Below are 23,814 nucleotides of genomic sequence, written 5' to 3'. Positions count from 1 at the left end.
TAACCCTCACACGTCAACTGTCGCATCCCTAAGTCATGGATTCCTACAGTGGCAGGTTCCAGAGCAGTCCACGCAAAAAAACAAACAAACAACAACAAAAAGAAACCCTAATCTCGAACTCTACTACAGTGATCGAAAGCAGTCCGCTCACTGGCCTGGTCGGGCTATTGCACAGACTCAGTAGAAACTGTAAGGAAACCAAGTCCCTCATCGAAGCCCAAAGCCTGTAGTTTCTGGCTCTTCCGAGAGCCCATTTCAGTAACGCCCACAGGAGGTGGCCATCTTGAAAGAGGTGCCAACGGACAGCGTGTGGCTGTGGAGGTCGCCGCTGCCTCGCCGAGAAGGGAAACGGTTGCAACTGATCTCCCAAGGCACATTAGCACTAGCCCCAAAGCTGCAAGCAGGGTTGCTCATGCTGAATAGCATTTCCGTGATCCCACCTAGCTTCCACGAACCTCAAGCCAACGTAAAGGAATCAGCAGGTCAAACCTAAGCTGACAGAGAACTTACTTAGTCTCGTTGCATTTTTGAAGCCTCTTCCATTCTGGAGGAGTGTTGAGGTATATACATCAACGAACCTATTGGGCAAAGAAGGGATAGGGCAGGGTAAAATCTGAGGATGCCTCTGGCAAAGTCGTAACCTGGAGAAGTGAAACTGGCTCCAGAAAAGTGCTCCAGGCCTGTCTCTCTGTAGGGATCTTGACCACAGAAGTTCAAGAGCAGAGCGTTTACTGGGGATGGATAGTGTTTCCAGAATGCTCCATTGCTTGATCTGAGTGGTATTACACAGTTGTCCACATATAGGTGTTTCCCTTATATGTCAAACTGTCATATGTGTGTATGATTGTGTTTAGTACACTCTTATGTAATGGTATATTTTACAATATGAATGTTTTAATAATTGCACTTGACCTGCCTTTACACAACAGGCAATTAGGTAAGGTGAGTGGCTCTATTTAAAAGTTTTCTTATTCCCTACGCCTTATTCATTTTCTCTAACTAAATACCATTTGGGTCTCAGTGGCCAGCTCAGCAGTTACAGAAACTTCATGGTACTCAATAGCCCAAATTTCCCCATAAAGACAACTAACTATGTTTGCCCAGCCCCAGACAAAAAGTGACCCAGGAGCCAAGCTCATGTGAAAAGCACACTATCCTAAGATTTACCGTTTTTGCTCCTTTTACCTGCTGGATCTTAAGTGATCAGTATAGTATGTCTTTTTACAGAGGCATCAGAGGATTTCAGTCCTCATGAGGCAGGGGGGACCTGCGGCCTTAAGGCCACATGTGCAGGTCCTTAAGTGCAGCCTTTTGAGTCAATCCAAATTTTATAGAACAAATCCTTTTATTAAAAGGGGTGCAGCAGAGAAAGATGAAGTTTTTCTTGCCTCCTCTGGTGCTTAAAAAAGAGCAATCTTTGCTGGGCGCGGTGGCTCACGCCTGTAATCCTAACACTCTGGGAGGCCGAGGCAGGTGGACCATTTGAGCTCAGGAGTTCGAGACCAGCCTGAGCAAGAGCGAGACCCCATCTCTACTAAAAATAAAAAGAAATTATATGGACAACCAAAATTATAGATAGAAAAAAAAATTAGCCAGGCATGGTGGTGCATGCCTGCAGTCCCAGCTACTCAGGAGGCTGAGGCAGGAGAATTGCTTGAGCCCAGGAGTTTGAGGTTGCTGTAAGCTAGGCTGATGCCATGGCACTCTAGCCTGGGCAACAGGGTGAGAATCTGTCACAAAAAAAAAAAAAAAAAGTTGTTTTCCAGTGCTGATGATTTGATTTAAATATTTCAAAAGCATAGCAAGATGTTCACATATAACAATCACAGCAGGCCAGGCACAGTGGCTCACGCCTGTAATCCTAGCACTCTGGGAGACCGAGGTGGGAAGATCGCTCGAGGTCAGGAGTTCAAGACCAGCCTGAGCAAGAGCGAGACCCCATCTCTACTAAAAAGAATTGATCTGGACAGCTAAAAATATATATAGAAAAAAAAAATTAGCCGGGCATGGTGGCACATGCCTGTAGTTCCACCTACTCGGGAGGCTGAGGCAGAAGGATTGCTTGAACCCAGGAGTTTGAGGTTGCTGTGAGCTAGACTGATGCCATGGCACTCTAGCCTGGGCAACAGAGCAAGATTCTGTCTCAAAAAAAAAAAAAAAAAAAATCACAGCATGAGATTCTCTGATTATAGAATAAAATATTAATGTACTTGGATTATAATTATAGTTAATTACTTCCCTAGGAATATACTTTTCCAAATTTACTTAATGGCTAGGTGGGAATTTATCATGGTATGAATTTTCTGATATCTAACATCGTTGTGGTAGGCAAGATAATGGTGTCCCGAAGATGTCCATGTCCTAATATCCAGAACCTAGAAATGTGTTAAATTATGCAGCAAAGATGAATTAAGGTAGCAGATGGAGTTAAGGTTTCTAATCAGATGACTTAAAGATAGGGAGATCATCCTGGTTTATCCAGTGGTCCCAATATAATCACTAGGGTCTTAAACATGGAAGAGGGAGGCAAAAGAACCAGTGTTAAGAGTGATGAAAAAGCTGAATGGCCACTGCTGGCTTAGACAATGGAAGGAGGCCACAAACCACAGAATTTGGGCAGCTTCTAGAAGCTGGAAGGGCAAAAAACAGATTCTCCCCTAGAGCCTCCGAAAAGAAATGCAACCTTGCCAACAGCTTGATTTAGCCCAGGAAGATGTATTTTGGACTTGAGATCTCCAGAACTGTAAGATAATAACTTTGTGTTCTTTTAAGCCACCAAAGTTTTGGTAGTTTGGTGCAGCAGCCATAAAAAACTAACACAGTTATACTTCCAGATTCATTATAGTCATAGGTTTTCATTACATAATACAATTCCTAGTGTTCAAGATTTCATTTATTAGGGAAGTCTTTCCAAGACTCCCAAGGTATAAAATTGTGATACATGAATGAATCTGGTGAATTTCCATCATTTCTCGCTTTCAGGGGTTTCTCTTTTCTATAAATTTTATATTTTACTAAAAATGTTTTCCATATCCAAAGACACTGTCTACAGTTGTCTTTCTCTATTTCTCTGACACATGATGTGGTACAATTTAGGACTGGAAATACCATCACAATCTTTCTTATATATTTCTGTAAGAATTCTTTGATACCAATTAAGATTTATCTCCAGGCAAAGGCTTCCCCATAATACCTGCATTTCTACCCAGTATGATTTCACTGATGCTTAATAAGTCTAACTGCTCACAGAAATGTCCTCCACAACCACTGCATCCATAGAGTTTCTGCCCTAAATGAGCATATAATATATGCTGACATATAAAGGTTAGAGGATTCTTGCTAAAGACTTTACCGCTTTTCTAGTAAAAGACAATTTTTTTCTTATACAATATCTGTAACATATAAGACATGTGTGACCGAAGGTGTCACATTCACTTCATTTACAAGGCTTAGTCCCTGTTCAAATTCCTGATTAACTAATAAGGCTTGACTTCTTGGAAAAGATTGTTCCACAATCACTACATTTCCAGCTCCTAAGAACTCACTGATGTTTAATAAGGGCTGGGTTCCTGAGGAAGGTGTTCCTGCAGGTATTGGGTTCATAGGGTTTTGTTCTTGAGTGAGCTCACTCATATATAAAGAGGTATGACTCCCTGATGAAGGTGTCTCCACCTTCAGTGAATGTACAGCTTTCTCTTTTGTATGAGTTTTCTTATGTTTAATGAGGACTGACATGTGGGCAAAGGCCTTGCCACATTCACTGCATGAATATGGTCTCTCTCCAGTATGAGTTCGCTGATGTTGAATGAGCTTTGATTTGCTTCTAAATGCTTTTTCACATTGACTACATTCATAAGGTTTCTCTCCTGTATGAATTCTCTGATGTTTCGTCAGGTCTGACTTAAAATAGAAGGTGCTTCCACATTCACTGCATTCATAAGGCTTCTCTCCTGTGTGAAGTCTCTGGTGTGCAATGAGGTAGGCCTTCTGAGAAAAGGCCTTCCCACACACACTGCATCCATAGAGTTTCTCTCCAGTATGAGATTGCCAGTGTCTACTGAGCCGGCACTTCCGGCTGAAGGCTTTTCCACATTCATTACATCCATAGGGTTTCTCTCCTGTGTGAGTTCTTTGATGTACCATGAGCTGTGACTTTCTGGAGAAGGCTTTTCCACATTCATTACATTCATGGGGTTTCTCTCCTGTGTGAGTTCTCTGATGTTCAGTGAGCTGAATCTTCCTCATGAATGTTTTCCCACATTCATTGCATCTATGAGGTTTTTCTCCTCTTTCAGTTCTCTGATGTCGAATGAGCTGTGCTTTCTTGGAGAAGCCTTTCCCACACCCACAGCATTCATGTAGTTTCTCTTCTGTATAAGATTTTTGATGGTCACTGAGCTGTGATTTAGTGCTACTGGATTTCACACATTTGTGGTATTTAATTCCAGTAAGAATTTTATCATGCTTGATATGGAGACATGACTTCCCATATCCACCAAATTCATCAGAATCCTTTCCTGCATGTCTTCTATTCTGGATAACAAGACCTAAATGAGATATCAAACTTTTACAATGTGAGCCAAACTTATTGTGTCTTTGTGTTGAAGGAACAATACTTTTGCAGAAATCAAAATTATTTCCAAGGGCATAACTTTGCTGACATCTTTCTAAACTTTTAAGCTCATTTTGGTTTTCTGGGTGCCACTGCATATGGTCAATCTCCCATATTTCCTCTAAGAAAAATAATAACATCTATGATAATTTGGGGGGAACCCAGAAGGAAGTACAAAAATGCCATGATTTTGGCTGGCTTTTATGAGATTCTAGTCTAAGGAATGTACCCCATGCTCTGTGAAAAAAAAAACAAAAAAAAAAAACAGCACCATAAAAGAGCAAAAGGAAAAACAGATACTTCAGAAACAATGATGGGTTGTCTAAAATGAATAAACATAACTTGGGCTGCTTTCCAAAAAGGACTTTGCAAAATGGGGACAGAGGTAGAAACAGAAACACATTGTGACTGGAATAGATCACAAATAGATGGAGGGGATGGATCCATTCGTCTAACGAACACTGAATGGGCTCGTATTTGGGACAGTAAAGTGACTGATAATATATTCTCTGTCTCCACGAAGCTGTCATTCTAGTAAAAAGAGAATTGACAGGTAGGTAAAGAAGTAAGAAAATTACAGAATGTGAAAAACAGTATAACAGAGGTGACAGAATAGTGGTGGGTCAATCTTAGATAAGCAGGCATCCACAAGGAAAGTAAAGTTGAGCTGACATCATTGGGTAAGGATGAGCGATGTTATGCAAAGAACAAAATGAAGAACATTCCAAGAAAAGGGAACAGCCAGTGCAAAAACCCAAAGAAAGAAAAAACTTCGGCATGATCAAGAAATGCAAGAGAAGCTGGTATACATGGAATCTCCTGAGCTTGAGTGAGATAGAAATACCTAAGTTGGGCAAGGCTGGCAGAATTGAGAACATAGAAATTTTATAGGAAGACTTTGTTAAAAATTGGAATTTATGCCAAGAAAAATGGGAGTAAGCCATCTAACATTTTTTAGCAAGAAAACAACATGTTGTGAAGTGATAGTTCCAAAAAGTCACATGCTGCTTCTGTGGAGGATGAATTGCAGATAAAATTATAGGAGAGAAAAGACAGGAGGCTATGGTAGAGTTCACATGGCTTGAGCATGAATAATTACAATGGAGATGGAGAAATGTGAAAAAACAAAGGACATCAAATGGAAAAGGAAAAGACATGTATGGAGAAGAAAAAGGTAAGACTCACTGTTAGAATGAAGGGTGGAGGTAGAAAAGGGAAGAATCAAGGAGAGCTCCTCACTGTGTGGCTTTAGCAACTATATAGGTGCTGGTGCCATTTAATGAAATGAGGAAGATTAGAGGCGTAAGTCTGGCATCTGGGGGGAATCAAGTACTCCATTTAAAAGCTCGTCAGGTTTGAAATGAATAATACATTTTCAAAACAGAATATCAAGTACTCAGGTCTGAGTGTGGAGAAAGTTCTAAACTGAAGACAGCAAATTTAAGTCATGAGTATACTAACATTATTTAAATACTTGGAACTGCATGGGACTAGATGAGATCATTTAGAAAGAATGGATGGAGAAAGAGCTTCAAGCACTCCCAAGTCTTAAGAGTCCCAGAAGAGGGATATGCACAGAGAATATGGAAAAAAACATCCAGAGACATGAAACCCTGTCTATGCTAATCAAGTAAATAAGCAACATGGGTTTCAGCAACAAAGGTCTGGAACTGGAAAATCAGAGTGAAGACCTGCAGCATCTCATTCCAAGATTACTGAGGTCAAATATTCAATAAACACCTTGTTACTAAATCTTTCCCTTCTCATTCCAACCCCACACCAAAAACTGAGCTTTCCCAAAACATCATTTTAGAGTAATACTATAGGCAATACTCCAACTTTCTATGCAGATGCTGAGATATTGTGATATAATGATAAATATGTAGTTGGTCTTTGTCCCTGGCTCCATGTGGCCAATTTCAAGTTAATCTTTTGACAGTTCCCACATGGCCTTGCACATTACCAGTTCCACACCTTCTAGAAAGATTTCACAGGATTACTGTCCTGGGTGCAGGCAAAATATAGAATTAGAAGGCAGGTGAGACTACCGAAAGGGAGATGTCAACTTGAGATTGTCAGAAGACAAAGTTTCAATCTTTAGTATATATGAATATGCTCTATGATGGTGGAAATATCTGGGAGAGAGAAGTCTGTCTTCACATACAGAAAGTAGGAAATCTCTGGGCAGCTGTTCTGGAAGCTGGCAACATACAGGGGATGAGAGCGCAGATCAGACATTAGTAGCAAAGATGTCAATTTGGGAGCCTCCAGCATAGGACACAGAGCCAGGGCTCTGAGAATGAATTAAATTTTTGATAGGAGAATCAAACAAAGGATAAAAAAAACAGAAGCTGAAAAGGTAGGAGAGCAGGGGGTGAATAGGTAGATAAGAGCTGGCCTGAGAGACCAGGTTAGGGGGCTTTCACATGAACTAAGGTGAGGTGATTGTCAGGAAGGAAAACAGAAAGGGGCAGGGATATGACCAAGGAGAGAGCAGTGCTACACACAAAGCAACCTGCACGGGTAGTGAGGGGAATTTCAAAGCAAGAAAGGTGGAGAACACGAAGTTCGACAAGCCATGAGCAGGCTGGGAAAAACAGAACCAGGTAAAAAAATCAAGGTCCTAAAGGAGATGGGCTGTAATCAGATCCAGAACAGAGAAAAAAAGGACATTATCCTTTGACAGCAGATAAAGAACAGCCCCACTGGGAATGAACAAAGATACAGAAAGGTTTTGATTAGGATTTTGGGTCACCAGTTAGAAAAGTTCCCTAAACAGCATTTCAAAAGCATCAACGCTTCACTGAACAACTGGGATTTTCGTGCCATCCCCCCATTTTCTTAGTTTTCACTCACTTACCTGGACAGGGTTGACTATGGGCTGCTTCTACTGTCCATGGGGGTTTTCCTTCTTCCAACTTGAAGAGTGAATCTGGTTTGGTACCTTGATACCCTACAAACAGGAAACCACTGAACACCTGCACCAAGTATGTATGCTTGCAGGATCTATGAAGACTGGAGAGAGTCATATTTCAGTGACAATATTACTTAGACTTTGACAGAATAAAAACCTTTTACTCAGGAAAAGAGCACATATACTATAGGCCAAGGAGGAAAATAAAACTCTGTGACACACCTCACACCCCTTAGGATGGCTACAATCAAAAAAACCAAAATGAAACAAAAGAAAAAAATTTAAATAAAAAACAAAACAAAACAAAACAAAACAAAACAGAAAATAACAAGTGTTGGCAAGGTTGTGGAGACACTGGAGCCCTCTGTACTCCTGCTGGGAATGTAAAATGGTACTGCCACTGTGAAAAACTGTTTCTAAAAAAATTAACAATAGAATTACCATATGATCTAGCGGTTCCACTTCTGAGTATATATTCAAAAGAATGGAAAGCAGGGTCTTTCGAGATTTGTACACCCATGTTCACAGCAGCATTATTCACAAGAGCTAAAACGTGGAAGCAACCCAATTAAGTATCCATTGACAGATGAATGGACAAGCAAAATGTGGTACATCATACAAAAGAATATTATACAGCCTTAAAAAGGAAGGAATTTCTGACACATGCTACCTCATGGATGAAGACATTATGCTAAGTGAAATAAGCCAGTCACAAAAGACAAATACTACATGATTATATTTATATGAGGTACTTAGAGTAGTTAAAATCACAGATATGGACAGTAGAAATATGGTTGCTAGGGGCTCGGGGAAGGTGGGAGGAATGGGTAGTTATTGTTTCATGGGTACAGAATTTCAGTTTTATAAGATGAAAAGAGTTATGAAAATATATGATAGTGGTGGTTGCATAACATTGTGAATGTATTAAATCCCACCAAATTGCATACTTAAAAATGGTTAAAATGGTAAATTTTATGTTATATGTATTTTACCACAATTAAAAAGTCTGTAACATACAATGCTTTACTCCAAACCATTAAATATTTAAGGGACCCTATGGACTTCACCCAGTGAAAAAGAAAAGGTAACTATGATGCTGTCCTTACCTACAGATACCAGGTTGCTGTAGTTCTCCAACATTACTTCCTTGTATAGGACCTTTTGAGATGGGTCCAAAAACTGCCACTCCTCCCTGCTGAAGTCCACAGCTACATCCTCGAATGATAACGATCCCTATAACAACACATTTCAATGCAATCTGAGGTGTGTATCAACAGATGATGTGGAAAAGAACAGGGACAAGTTCTGATCACTTTCTCCATAATAAGTTATGCACACTGTGACTATTTCACGTACCATAGGACCCTGGAATTCCACAAATTCTTCCTACCCTAATACAGCACTAAAGCAATATTTGCATACATACGAAACAACATGCAATAAGACTGTTTATTATTTCTTTGTTTATAATATTAGAAAACTATCAACAACCTAAATGTCTATCAAAAGCAGACAGGATTAAACTATGGCACATACCTCCATCTGTAATATACCATACATCTGTTAAAATCAACAAGGTAAATGTATCCATACAGATACCAATGATCTTCAAGGCATTCTCTTAAATGAAAAACTCAAGCCCTCAAATTATATGTATATAATCCAAGATATGGAAAAAATTTTAACAATTTATAGTTATATATGGGTAGGTACACATATGTATATATACAGAAATGTACATAAACATAGATATATTCTACCATATGTCAATGATAAAAAAGGACTAGATGGAGACCCAAACTATTAACATATGTTACTCTTTGGGCTGGAGTCTGGACAGGAAAAGGGTGAAAGGGGATATTGTCTTTTGGTACAAATATTTCTGTTTGTTTGAATCTCTTGCATGCAAAGCCATGTAATCATCTGAGACCAAAACAAGAATAACTGGTACTGACTTCATTTTGTGGACCTGGGGTTAAGAAGGTAAGAAAGAAGCACTGTTAGTATCTGTACTCCCAGCTGTTACCAAGGAGGAACTTTTAGCTGACTCCTATCAAATCAATACCAAAAATTTGACTGAGAGAATTCTTCATGGAGAACCACTCGAGGTCAAGCAGCCCATTCATTCTATTGGATGATCTAGGCTTTATTCCAGGGTAAAGTCAGCACACTTTTTTTTTTTCTTTTAGAGAAAGGGTACACGGTCTCACTCTGTCACCCAGGCTAGAGCGCAGTGGCACAATCACAGCTCACTGCAACCTCAAATTCCTGGGCTCAAGTGATCCTCTTGCCTCAGCCTCCCAAGTAGCTGGGACTACAGGTATACACCACCACATCCAGCTAATTTTTTATATTTTTTTCAGAGATGGGGTCTCACTGCTGTCTAGGCTGGTTTCAAACTCCTGGCCTCTCCAAAGTGTTGGCATTACAGGCGTGAGCCACCACACCTGGCCAACGCATGCTGTTTTTGAAGAATTCCGTCCAATCCAGCTCTGCTTTGGCATTACCCGCTTAGCTGACTCCAAGGAACACAATAAGAAAAAACCAAAGGGAACATCCTATACCTTTATTATAAGGCTGATAATAAGGACACTGTTTAGCACAAAACCTCTCTGAAGAAATTTCTTAGGATCTAAGAGCAATAAAGCATTTACTTCCCCTGAAGAACTGCCTTGCCTTCTCCTCAGAGACAATGCGAATCATGACACTTTTGATACTTTTCTTGTTATTACAGCTACCAAAAAAGGCGACACTGTTCAAAGCTGAGGCAACCCGCAGGGTCTTACACAGTCAATGTTCCAACATTAAGAACTTTGCACAAACCCCATGATCTACATATCTCACTTCTTAATTTGCCCATATTTTAAGATGATAACTTAAACTTATCTTCTGACAGATCCTGATTTTTATTAACATATACTGTCTCATTTAGCCAGACTGTCTTTCACAAGCTTCTACAGATCGATTGGGAAACAAAGGATAAAACAGGTAAAACAAATCTCACCTGGGCCTTTGCCATTTTCTTCTGTTCTTAAGAAAGGGCTGGCAGCTCCAGGGTGTGCTCCGTCTTCTGCCTATTCCGGACCTGCCGGCAGTTGTGGTCAGGTATCTGAGGTCAGCCTACTACCAGAAATGATGATCTCCCTAGCCTGGAACCTCCTTTTGCTATTACTGAAGATGTCTTGTTCCTGCAGACTAGAACCTGTGGATTCAAGACCAAATTCAATTACAATAGGACATGGACCTGGGACCATAACTCTCTGATTGCCATTTGGATTCACACTAATGTAAAGTCCCAATATTTTATCTGTCTCCTTAACACCCTGGAAGCTTTAACATCATGGGATGGCACTCCATATGAAGATATGAAATGGACAAGAGGAATGTCTTTTTTTGGTAAAGCTGAAATGGAATGGATGAGAAAGAAAAGATGGTAAACAAAAACCACCTCATGGTATTGTCCACTGCCAGGTTCTCACACGGATCAATTTTAGGAAAGACAACGTATAGAATTAGTAGCTCTGGAAATCAACTCAAAATCACCTGTACCCATATGCTCCTAAATTTTTTGTTTACTGCACTAGAGTAATTACTCCAGTTCAAAGACCAAGGTACTAAACAAATCATATTTTGTGTCTTATTTAATCCTCAATACTATTTTATTTCCATTTTAAACACAAGTAAGCTGAGGTTTAATAAGGTGAAGTGTGTGTCGCAGGTTAACATCCTTCCTAATTAGCAATGTGGGAATTTGAATCCCCAGCCAGCTCTCTTCATTGTGACATTTCCCTGTTGTAACAGCCTCACAATGCAAATTTGTTCTCTTTCCCACTTACTTTCAGAACTTTACTTCCCGGTGCCTCACACTGTGCGGTGGCCACATAGTCAGGGCTGAAAAACAGAGCCCCTGTGGTCACTGTGCATGCTCCACCAGCCGCTTCCACACAGGCAGAAATGCAAAGGCAGCCCCATTCTTGCCCCAGAAGCAGCAGATCAGAGGCCAGCATCCCCAGGAGCCACGCTCTGGAGTCATACTAACAACTCACAACTCTAAAGACACCAGGATGGTGAGATCAACTTGAATTTTGCTTTCACCCCGGCAAGTCATTCCCAAAGACCCTCTAGCTCTCCTGCATCTTCCACCCAGAGCGCTCATCTCCAACCCATTTTGTGACCCGCTGCTAAACACACTATTGAACGCGCATACCACCCCCATCTCCAATCCTGAGACTGCTTGTCCCATACTCAGCCCTTCAATCTCATCTCCCTGCAGTGCCAGTCCAAAAAGAGTGGTATACAACTCAAATGTAGAACTCCATGTGGACGTTTGAGAGACAGAAGAGGCAGCTAGGTATGAATGGGTTGGAGCTGAGATCTCTAAGGTTGGAGAATCCACGATCCAACTATTTCCCAGAAGTTCATGGCAGACTTTCCCTCACACCTCATAGATCAGAGTTGCTCCAAATGCTCATGCCTGAAACATGTCAGTGAAACTGGGAATGGCTATGTAAACACCCTGGTTGGTAAAACTAATCCGAATTTCCTACTGAACTGAAGTTGAGGTTAAATTCCCAGATAGATGACTGCCTAAATAAAATGGGAATTTTCTTAACAAAGGGGGCATGGATGTCAAGTTGGCAGCCAACAATATCCAATAAAAAAACTAATAGATTACAGGAGAAAAGCCACGCGACCATCTAAATAGATACTGGAAAAACATTTCATACAATTTGATATTACTTTTGTTACAAATCCATAAGAGGCCAGGAATGGAGTGCCTACTTCCTTAGACTGAATAAAAGACACACATATGCACACACACACACACACACACTCCTATGTATCTCTTGTAAAAGGATAAAGTATAACGTCATTTGTATAAACTTTTAAAGACACAAACATTATATATTATTTGTGGATGCAGATATACTTACAAGTCCAAAAATGAGTATAATATAAAATTTCACATTAGTGGGAAGGAAGGAGGAATGGAGTTGGGACTTGCAGTTGGGATCTTAGTATTTTTTTCCAAAAGAGAAGAAAAAAGGAAAAAGATCTGAACAAAGAAACAAAACAATACCAAATCCAACACTGTATATGAGAGCCAGTGACACACTGGAAACATTCCTACGAAGTACGGAAAGGGTGCAGACAATCACCATTTTCATTCATCATTGGTCTGACCGTGCATCCCAAGGTAATTACAAAACAAAAATATACCTACAGGCACTGCCTAGGTCCACTGATAAAGGATTCATTGAATGAATAATTTTAATCCATCTAATAGAATATTATGTAATTACTTAAAATGTTAATATGTACTTAACTGAAATAAAAAGATACCCATAATAGGCCAGGTGTGATGGCTCACACCTGTAATCCCAGCAACTTTGGGAGGCAGAGGCAGGAGGATCACTTGAGCACAGGAGACCTAAGAGCTATATACCAAGCAAATAAAATGCACGCACATCACTTGGATCATGATTCATACGATCCAATATCAGAAGACTATTTTGAGATGATCAGAGAAAACCTGAATATGGACTAGTTATTCAATGAAGTAAAGGAATTACTATTAATATTAACTTGGATACATTTGAAAATTGCCCATTGGTTATAAGTTTTTTTAAATGACTATCAGTTACAGATTCATATTGAAAGATTTACAAGTTTAAAGACATGATGCCTTGGCTTTGCTATGAAATTCTCCAGAGAAAAATATAAGTGGAGGAGGCACAGATGAATATGACTGGCCATGAGTTGATAATTGCTGATGCTGGGGGATGGGCACATATTATACTATTCTAGCTACTCTCAATTTCCGTTAAAAAGAACAGTCTTCAGGATTTGATTTCTATCTAATCTTTACAGTACAGTGATTCCAATATTATATAAACACTCACAGATTATAGAAAAAAGAGGAAAGGTTTCTCCACCAATTATATAAAGCCAGTATTTCCAAACTAATCAATAGAATGGAAAAAAAGAAAATTATAGAGATAGATGTTTATTCATTGATTCTCATCCTTCCTTCTTTTCTCATACATACATTTAAGGCTGTAAATTCCCTCCACTGGCTGCTTAGGCTGATTTCAACAAAGGTTTAATATGTAGGATTATTATAAAATGCAATTCAAAATATTTCCACTGTGATTTTTTTTTTTGGACTCATAGATTATTCAGAAGTGCATGACATAAATGCAAATCATTTGGTATTGATTTATAGGTTAATTCCACTGTAGTTAAAGAAAATATTCTGTATAATTTTAATCTTTTGAAATTTATTTAGACATGATTAGGTAGTAGGTATGATAGATACATAGATAAATATTTATTGAGACTTGCTTTTTGGGCCACCATACAGTGACTTTGTATAAATATCCTTCATGCTTTTGAGGAAAATTGTTGGGTGGAGTGTTTTTAGATTGGTCAAGTTAATGATGTCATTCTAATCTTTCAGGATTTGCCGCTATGGTAGGCTGGCAACCTGTTTTTGTAAATAATGTTTTACCAAAACACAATCACATCCATTTGTTTATGTATTCTCTGAAGCTACTTTCGCTCTACAATAGCAAAACTTAGCAGCTGCAGAGACCATCCCACTTTCAGAAACTAAAATATCTATTACCTATCTGGTCCTTTACAGAAAGTTTGCTGACACCTGTCAATCTACAGCCTTTTAGCTTTTTTTGTCTGCCTGTCCTCTCAGTTACTAAGAGAAAGGTATGTTAAGCATCTCCCACTATGACTTGGCATTTGTTGTTTTTCCTTGTTGCTATACCTCAGGAATTCTACTAAGTATATACTCAATGGAACCTTTTAGGCACCAAAAAGACATGTACAAAAATGTTCATATCAGCAGTTCTCAAAATAGTCACAAGCCAGTAACAACTGAAATGTCTATTGATAGTGGAATGGATAAATAAATTGGGGTATAATCATCAATGGAATACTATGCAGCAATGAAAAGAAATGAAGACTGCTATATGCAACAACTTAGGTAAAATACACAATGAAATACTGAGCAAAAGATAGCCACAAAAGAACATGTACCTTATGATTTCATTTATATAAAGTATACAACCAGACAAATCTAGTATGATGTTTTTAGGATAATTACTTCTGGAGAAGAGGGAAGCGATGAGGACTTCTGAGATGCTATAATATTCTATTTTTTTAACCCTGTGTTATACTTAAAAAAAAAAAAAACTTTTTAAGAAAACAGACCAATTGCATTTATAAACGTAGAAGCAAAAAAATTTTCATTATGTAGTATCAAAAATTTCAAGCAAAAGAAAAACACCAGTAAACTCAAATTCCACATATCCATCATATAACTTCAACAATTATCAATGCACACCTAATTTTGTTTTATCTACTCCACTATTAACTCGCTCTCCACCAATGGATTATTTTGAAGCACATCCAAGACATCTTTTCATTTCTAGATGCAAAAATATTAAATAAAATATTAACAAATAAAATCCAGCCCCAAATTAAAAGAACAAATCATTATGGAAAAGTACGTCTTTTTTTTTTTCCAGGAATATTAGATACTGAGAAATCTAACAAAAATAAATCAAAGAAAATTTTAAAGAGAGAAAAATTATAAATTAAAATAATTTTAAAGTTAAAAAGCCTTTGAGAAAGAGAAATAAAAACTTGATAAATCAGTGACCATTTATTGAGACCATATGATGTACCAGCTACTATACTTTGTATGTACTTTAAGAACATTTGCTCACTTAATCTTAACTCCATAAAGTATGAATTATGACAGCTTTTTTTCACAAATGAGAAAACTGACTCAGAGATTAACCTACCCAAGTCAAAGGCAGAAGCTGGCTCTTCTTATACCACAGTCCATACACTTGCCACCAGGCTAAAATTATTTGCAGTTGACAAAAACGCTCAACTAGAAAACAGAAAGGAGTCAATTCATATGCTATATGTAATAACATGAGATGAAGTGACTAAATATGTATTTTCAAACTTTTGCTCTTGTCCATTACATAAAATTAGAAAACACGAAAAAAAGAGGAAGTGGGGGGTCTTATGCAAAAAGACACCATTTACAATCGCAACAAAAGTATAAATTATGTAGAAATAAGAATAACCAGAAATGCCCAAGATACATAAGGAAAAACACTAAAGCCAGTTAAAAAAAAAAAATAATTGGTTTAATGTAAATCTATCACATGCTCCTGAAAGTGTTGTGCCTAGATCTACATCACTTCTACCCAAATTAAAGCACCCACTTGATGGAACATTACTGAAGCAATTTTTAAAGAATAATAATAATAAAAAAAAAAAGGCTGGGTGCGGTGGCTCACACGGGTAATCCTAGCACTTTGGGAGGATGAGGTGGGAGTACTGCTTGAGGTCAGGAGTTGGAGATGAGCTGGAGCAAGAGCCAGACCCCCTCCCCCATCTCTACTAAAAATAGAAAAAAAATTAGCCAGGCATGGTGACCAATCGGGAGGCTGAGGCAGGAGGACCACTTGAGCCCAGGAGTTTGTGGTTTCAGTGAGCGATGATGCCACTGCATCCTACCCCAGGCGACAAAGCAAGACCGGGCCTCAAAACAAAACAAAAAAACTTTCAAAGAGTTTGTAATATGGAAATACGAGTACGTAGTTAGTTGATAGGATGTGAGGTTAAATATGTATAAAATTATAAGTCAGATATTAAAACGGGCAATAAACAATATGTATAAATTTATACCAATACCTACACACCTGATTCCAACACTAAACATGGAATATACAAAATTTTAACAAAAGTTATTTTCTAGAAGAGTATTCAGGATGATGGGATGTCATTACTTGGGTCAGAATAAACCTGAAAGCAAATTTTTACTAGAATATACAGGAAACATAGAAGCAAGAAGACCAGAAACCCCGTTTTTAAAAGTAAACAAGTGATCAACATTGAACACGGAACTGTCCGGAGCCGCCCTCAACACCGGCACGACTCGCTCTCCCCAACGCTACTCTGCAACAAAGCCCTCCCAAGTGCTCGTCCCAACGCGGAGCCCACGAGCTCCCGGTCCACAGGGAACCCCCAACACGAATCTGCAAAACGAAACCCCCCGGCGAGGACGCCCACTCGCTTCCCGCAACGTAGACCCCTACGCGCTAGCGAGCAACAGAAAAAAACCAACGCGCTCTCCCAGGCCCGGAAATGTTCCCAAAACCCAACACAGACCTGACAGATGACTTTGGTAGAGATGAGTCACAGAACCTTCGTTTCTTAACACTTGCTTCTGTGCCCGCCGCCCCTCGACTCATTCATGCCGCAGACAGGATTCTGGGAAGCTTTGGGAACGGCGGCCGGCGAGGGCCAGAAAACTTCTTTCCAGAGAGCTGGAATCCGGCGTTACTAGGGCCCTTTATGAAGCAATATGTCTGCGCCCGGACCAACGATATTTGCTGGGAGCAGCCATTTCCCAACTTTACGCCGTACGGCAGGCGAAGTCTCCTTTTTTCTGCCTTACCTGGGAAGGTTATGACCAGGCAGAGCAATTGAAAACGACCCACTTCACCCTATTTCCAGGCCAGCTGAACCACTGGACCTCGACTTTGCGGCATTCGCCAAGGGCGCTATACAAACTGCTTAGCTTCTCAAAGACTCAAGCCTGCCCTGATCTCTGTGCCTGCTGGATAGAGATGATCGCGGACTTTTAGGTGATTTGATTATAAGCAGCATAGATAGAAGCCAAGTGGGCGCCCCAGTCTTTGAGGAATTTCAAGGGGAAGGGACTTCGAGCAACAATCGGAGGGGCTGTTTAAGAATGCTTCTGGCTGGAGAGGGGGTTTATGGAGAAAGCTGCATTTGAGGACTGCTTAAGATTTAGAGACTCCTCCAAGGAAGGAGTCAGTCACAGAGTGGGTTAAACGATGGCGTGTTAAAGCTTTTGTTATCATGAGTGTGGAGGAGAATGGCGAACACTGTTAATCAGGAGTGGACAGGGCAGGGCGAATGGAAAAGCGTGGCTCTCTCTTCCACCCTGGAGAAGCCAAAGGCAGAACAAGCGTTTACATCCACGAAGGTGGGAAATACCTGAAATCAAAAGCTCTGAGAAGGGAACGTGATTCTATTCAGTATCGAGGCCCCACTGATTAAATAAACCGATGAATTCTAGCACCAAACCTGCTCCCTGTAATTATACAACCAGATTCAGAGAGCCTTTAAAGGGATTGATCATTCATTCACTCATTTATCCAATGAGTGCCTACTGTGTGTCAAACACTGTTCTGCATGCTGGGGATACAAAAGCTAGAAACACAAAGAGAGCCTTCATGTAGATTTATATTCTTCTGGAGATTTCACATGAAGTTACTGATTTGATTTCCTCTTTACAGCAAGTGTATTGTGATTCCCACTAACAATGTGACAACAAAGGCCAAAAAGGGTAAGTCACTTTAACATCCTTCATGTATTAACTCCTACACTTATCTCAAAACCAACTCACAATCACCCAATCAATAACAGGTCCAACTTAGGAGAAATCGAAGAATGCAAAATATTAACCTAATTAAATGCCATGTTGATGAATACTGTCGGATTACCCCAGGGTTGCCACAATTGTAAGGAAATGTTCATTTTTGCATACTTCTGGTGGAAGTATAAACCATTGTTTTAAAACGTACCCAGGATTTCTTTGAATGAGATATGGGTAAGACATACAAACACAGAAAAGTCTGTCATTAAGGAAGAAGTTCATATTCACAGATCCCTAGAAAGAAGAGGCAGGGCAGGTCATGCAGGAAGGCCATGTGAGGTTGGTCACAAAGCATAGGGAGCGAGAGGGAAATGTGGGCAAGGGCCTTTACGTGGAATCCATGGGAAGGAATGGGTGAAGCAGCGTAAGCAGGCCTAGAGTTGGCTAGTTTGGATAATTTCAGTGGGCTCTGGGGTGTACAGGCTACCCCAGTTGGCTGATACCTGGCCCTGGGATGATTAGGGCAGGTGGATAATAGCCCCAAGTGTGAGAGCTAGATAAGGAAGATTTGTGGTGAGCTCTGGATGGGTTGGTTTGCATATGAAAAGTATGTTCATAGTCAGTGGTTTGCCCTCTCTAGGAATTAGCTGGCCTTAAGAGAGGCTGTTTAGGGTCAGCAAGGCAGCAAATGTCAAAGTTTCAGAATAAAAAGACATCATTTTGTTTTTTTTTTTCTTTTTTTTTTTTTTTTTGAGACAGAGTCTCACTCTGTTGCCCAGGCTAGAGTGAGTGCCGTGGCGTCAGCCTAGCTCACAGCAACCTCAAACTCCTGGGCTTAAGCGATCCTCCTGTCTCAGCCTCCCGAGTAGCTGGGACTACAGGCATGCACCACCATGCCCGGCTAATTTTTTCTATATATATTTTTAGCTGTCCATATAATTTCTTTCTATTTTTAGTAGAGATGGGGTCTCGCTCTTGCTCAGGCTGGTCTCGAACTCCTGAGCTCAAACGATCCGCCCACCTCGGCCTCCCAGAGTGCTAGGATTACAGGCGTGAGCCACCGCGCCCGGCCAAAAAAGACATCATTTTGATTAATAGTGATACATTCTGTCTAGAAGAAAATGTGTTGAAATGTAATACGAGAAAACACTAACTTAGAAATTTCATTATAAGTAATGTATCTTCAAGAAATAAGTAGACTAGCATGCAAAGATAAGTAAATGAAGGTGGCCTCAATGTCCCAAAATAAGGGGACAAATATAAACCCCACTATATATTAATCATCTTTAATTCAATCTTTTATCTAGCTTTTCAAACTAATAAATATAGTTATAATAACTGTGTATGCAGTTATAATAATATCGTTTACTCAACCTAACATCTATGTCAGTTTTAGGTCTGTTTTGATTGATAAGTTTTCCTCCTAATGTGTCTCACTTTCCTACTTTTATGCATGCCTGGTAATTTTTAGTTGGATGCTGGACTTTGTCAGCTCTAGCCTAATCAGTCCCTTGATTAAAAAATGAGTGAATAATCAAGATATATTTTAGTCTTACACGATGAAGAATGAAAACCAGGCCCTTGACTCCAGAGTAGCAAAGAACGCTCAAGTACCACCAAATCATACTGACCAATATCCATAGGAGTAGCTTGTGTGGTTGGGGCACAAAGTAGAATGGGAATTTAGAGATGGAAGATATTATTATATTGTGGTGTAGTAGAAACCATTTCATGAAAAGAGAATTCAAAGTGAAAAAATATATATTGTCTTAATGGGAAGAACAAACAAAAGTCACAAATCTGTCCCTCAGTTCTTCTCTCACTTCATGAATCATCAACTCTAGAAAATGTTTATGGTCCAATCTTTCATGAAATACATGCTCACTACCTATACTCTCCCAACCAGATCTAGTACACACTCATCTGCATGAAAGAAAAACACTGCCGTACACATGGTGCTGCACAGGGATAAGGTTAACTTGCAATTAGTCTGTGGTTGTTCTATGATCTCCATAAACACCCAAAACCGTGGTAGTGACCCTTGATCAATACAGGAATGAAATGTACTAGCTAGTGATTTATGATATGTAGTTTAAACTCCAAAACTTTCCTTGAGGTACATATACTAGCTTGTCTACATTGTTTTTCAAAACAGATCTACACCTGTTTACAAAGCCTGGTTTTGGCTACGTGACCAAATGGATTTAAAAGACCTCTAAGTAAATTTGTGCATTTATTCCCCTGAAACTGAGATATCTCACATATATTTGGTGGTTTGTGATCTGAGACAAATAATGTCCTGTGTGGCTGAAAAAGGTCCCTAGAATCTACGCCTGCATGTCTCAAAAACCTTGATGTTTATCTGTATTTTATTTTATTGGTTTTTTTTCTCATGCTATATTATATACTTTGTCTTTCTTGGAGTCTTATATAAGTATTAACATAATTTGTGAAGTCATGTGGGTCCTTTCAATATTTTACCCTGGGTAACTGCTTTAACTGCAGTCACCTACTTTAATGTAAATCACTGTGCTTGAAAAGGAAATATATTTTCATAAAATGAAAATGAGGCTCAATGTATCTTAGAGTTCATCCCCCATTTAAGAAAATAATTTAGCTCAGAGTGGTGGGGGGATGATGGGAGGTTGCTTTGTGGGTACAATGTGTGTTGCTTGAGTGATGTATGCAGTGAAGGCCCTGACTTCACCACAATGCAATATATCAATGTAGCAAAACTGCACTTATTTGTACCCCATGAATATATGCAAATAAAAAATAAATGAGAAAAAAATAAAAGAATTTAGAAGACTTTCCTGCTACATTTTAGAAAAGGATTAATAGAAACATCTTTTACGTTTGGATTATGCTTTCACAGGGAAGCATATTTTGCATACCTTGTGATATGGGGGAGGGGAGAATAGAAGCCTATTTTATTTGACCATAGGATCAAGCCACATTATCTAATCAAATAATAAATACCAGGACTACAGCAAATATTTAATTTTCATCTACCTGATATCAAGAACTATCTCTCAAACTATTTACAATTCAAAAGTGGCGTAAAATCTGTGAATAGTCATCTTCCTGAACCCCCAAATATCTGGCTGATCTAGAAGAAACAAAATCATTTATAAAGATGATGACTTCTACTATATTTCATCCAATCTAAGATACGTTGGTTATATGATGCACCAATAGTTTACAAACCATGTTCTCCATTGAAATATGTAAAGCCATCGATTGTATGCCACATTTTAATTTCAGCATTGGTAATATGTGGGAAAAAATGTCCATCTTAAAATTGATAAAATACAAAGAGGCACAAAATCCTCCTGACCCATTTACAAATACTAGCAAACACTAGGGAGAAAAAGATATGCAGTATTGTATTGAGATTTCTTACTAAAACAACGAGCCATTATAGTTCAATGAAATTTATGTAGCATTATAAAGATTTACTGCAGATATTCTTTGAGAAGGTTTTATGTACATTTAAGCATATGTGTTATGTATTCACAATTGTTATGCTAAACATGCAATTCTCAATATGAGCGATCTTTTTTTTTTTTTTTTTTTTTTTTTTTTTGAGACAGAGTCTCACTCTGTTGCCCAGGCTAGAGTGAGTGCCGTGGCGTCAGCCTAGCTCACAGCAACCTCAAACTCCTGAGCTCAAGCGATCCTCCTGTCTCAGCCTCCCGAGTAGCTGGGACTACAGGCATGCGCCACCATGCCCGGCTAATTTTTTTCTATATATATTTTTAGCTGTCCATATAATTTCTTTCTATTTTTAGTAGAGGTGGGGTCTCGCTCTTGCTCAGGCTGGTCTCGAACTCCTGAGCTCAAACGATCCGCCCACCTCGGCCTCCCAGAGTGCTAGGATTACAGGCGTGAGCCACCGCGCCCGGCCCGAGCGATCATTTTTATAATAAAAATAGGTACAAAACATTTACATACTTGGTACCATTCTGGTATATTTTTTGCATTGTTTTCTGACCAGCATATTTACTTACATATTTAATACTTTCTATATCACAACAGCAGAAAAATGACTCCCCTATAAAATGATATCCATGAAAGCGTGATTACTCAGATTCGCTAAACTATAGAATTTCTTCCTAAGTGTGAATGTAAATTCTCTGATACTGTTGCAGCTGAATTTTATGCCAACAACATCTCCACAATCAATCCATACATATATGTTCCTTCCTGTTTGTTCTCTCTGGCCTATATTCAATTGACATTTAGTGGGAAAGGTATTACCTCCTGACTGGCATTATACTCCACACTAATCCCTGATGGGAAATAGCATGTAAGTTTGAAAAGAAGCTTGTCCACATTTGCTGCAATCTTGAGGTTTCACTCTTATGTAAATTGTGTGGAATAATGCGCTATTCCCTCTCAATGACAACTTTCAGATATTCACTTGTTTCATGACTTCTTTCTGCTATGAGTTTTCTGATGTAGAATGAGGCTAAATTTGTGGGAGAAAGTTTTCCAACACTCGCTGCATCCATAAGGTTTCTCACCTGTGTGAGTTCTTTGATGTATAATAAGATGTGACTTTTGGGCAAAAGATTTCTGACATTTGCTGCATTCATGAGGTTTCTCTCCTGTATGTGTTTTCTGATGTAAAACAAGGCTAAACTTGATGGGAAAAGTTTTTCCACATTCACTGCATCCATACGGTTTCTCTCCTGTATGGATTCTCCGATGAATAATGAGGCTAAACTTGTGAGAGAAAGTTTTCCCACATTCAAGGCATTCATAAGGTTTCTCTCCTGAGTGAATTCTCTGGTGGATAAGGAGATAGGACTTCCGGCTGAAGGCTTTATGGCATTCATTGCATTCATAAGGTTTCTCGCCTGTGTGAGACCTCTGATGAATAGTCAGGTGTGACTTTTGAGTGAAAGCCTTCTGACACTGACTGCACTCATACGGTTTCTCACCTGTATGAGTTCTTTGGTGTAGGATGAGACTAAACTTGATGGAGAACATTTTTCCACATTCATTGCATCCATAGGGCTTCTCTCCTGTGTGAGTTCTCCAATGGGTATTGAGGAGTGACTTCACACTGAAGCCTTTCCCACATTCACTGCAATGATAAGGTTTCTCTCCTGTGTGAGTTCTCTGATGTCTAATGAGCTCAGATCTCTGGATGAAAGCTTTCCCACATTCATTACATCCATAAGGTTTTTCCCCAGTGTGAGTTTTTTGATGTAGAATGAGGCTAAACTTAAGGGGGAATGTTTTCCCACATTCATCACAGCCATAGGGTTTCTCTCCCGTGTGAGCTCTCTGATGAATAATGAGCTGTGACTTATTGCTGAAGCTTTTCTGACATTCACCACAACTATAGGGTTTCTCTCCTGTATGAATTCTTTGATGTAAAGTGAGTTGTGACTTATCACTGAAGCCTTTCTGACATATATGACACTCAAAGCGTTTCTCTCCTGTGTGAGTTCTTTGATGTTTATTAAGGCATGATTTATCAGTGAAAGCTTTCCCACACTTATTGCACTCATAGGGTTTCTCTCCTGTATGGGTTCTCTGGTGTAAAATAAGATGGGATTTTCGGCTGAAGGCTTTCTGACATCTACTGCATCCATAGGGTTTCTCTCCTGTGTGTGTTTTTTGATGCTTATTGAGATCTGACTTCTGGGAAAAGGCTTTCCCACAGTCACTGCAGTCATAGTGTTTCTCTCCTGTTTGAGTTTTCCAATGTTTAATGAGCTGTGACTCATGGCTGAAAACCTTTACACATTCATTATATCCACTGCATTGTTTTCCAGTATGAATTTTCCCATGCTTAGTGTAAAGAAAAAATTTATCATATCCATTAAATTC

At 39.3% G+C, this 23,814-nt stretch overlaps 1 protein-coding gene across 1 annotated transcript; it reads right to left on the bottom strand.

Moving 5' to 3' along the window:
• Window positions 1-3,180: 3,180 nt before the first annotated feature.
• Window positions 3,181-16,794, bottom strand: ZNF577 (zinc finger protein 577). The gene is made up of 6 exons (XM_069457738.1): window positions 16,734-16,794; window positions 15,350-15,441; window positions 10,531-10,728; window positions 8,633-8,759; window positions 7,473-7,565; window positions 3,181-4,547 (listed from the first exon to the last, which is right to left on the bottom strand). Exons 3-6 carry the CDS (start codon window positions 10,543-10,545, stop codon window positions 3,382-3,384), a joined length of 1,401 nt encoding a protein of 466 aa, XP_069313839.1. The 5' UTR covers window positions 10,546-10,728; window positions 15,350-15,441; window positions 16,734-16,794; the 3' UTR covers window positions 3,181-3,381.
• Between the last annotated feature and the right edge of the window lie 7,020 nt (window positions 16,795-23,814).

The sequence above is a fragment of the Eulemur rufifrons genome, chromosome 24, assembly GCF_041146395.1.
Source record: "Eulemur rufifrons isolate Redbay chromosome 24, OSU_ERuf_1, whole genome shotgun sequence".
NCBI lineage: Eukaryota > Metazoa > Chordata > Mammalia > Primates > Lemuridae > Eulemur > Eulemur rufifrons.
This window is presented reverse-complemented; position numbering and strand designations above follow the sequence as displayed.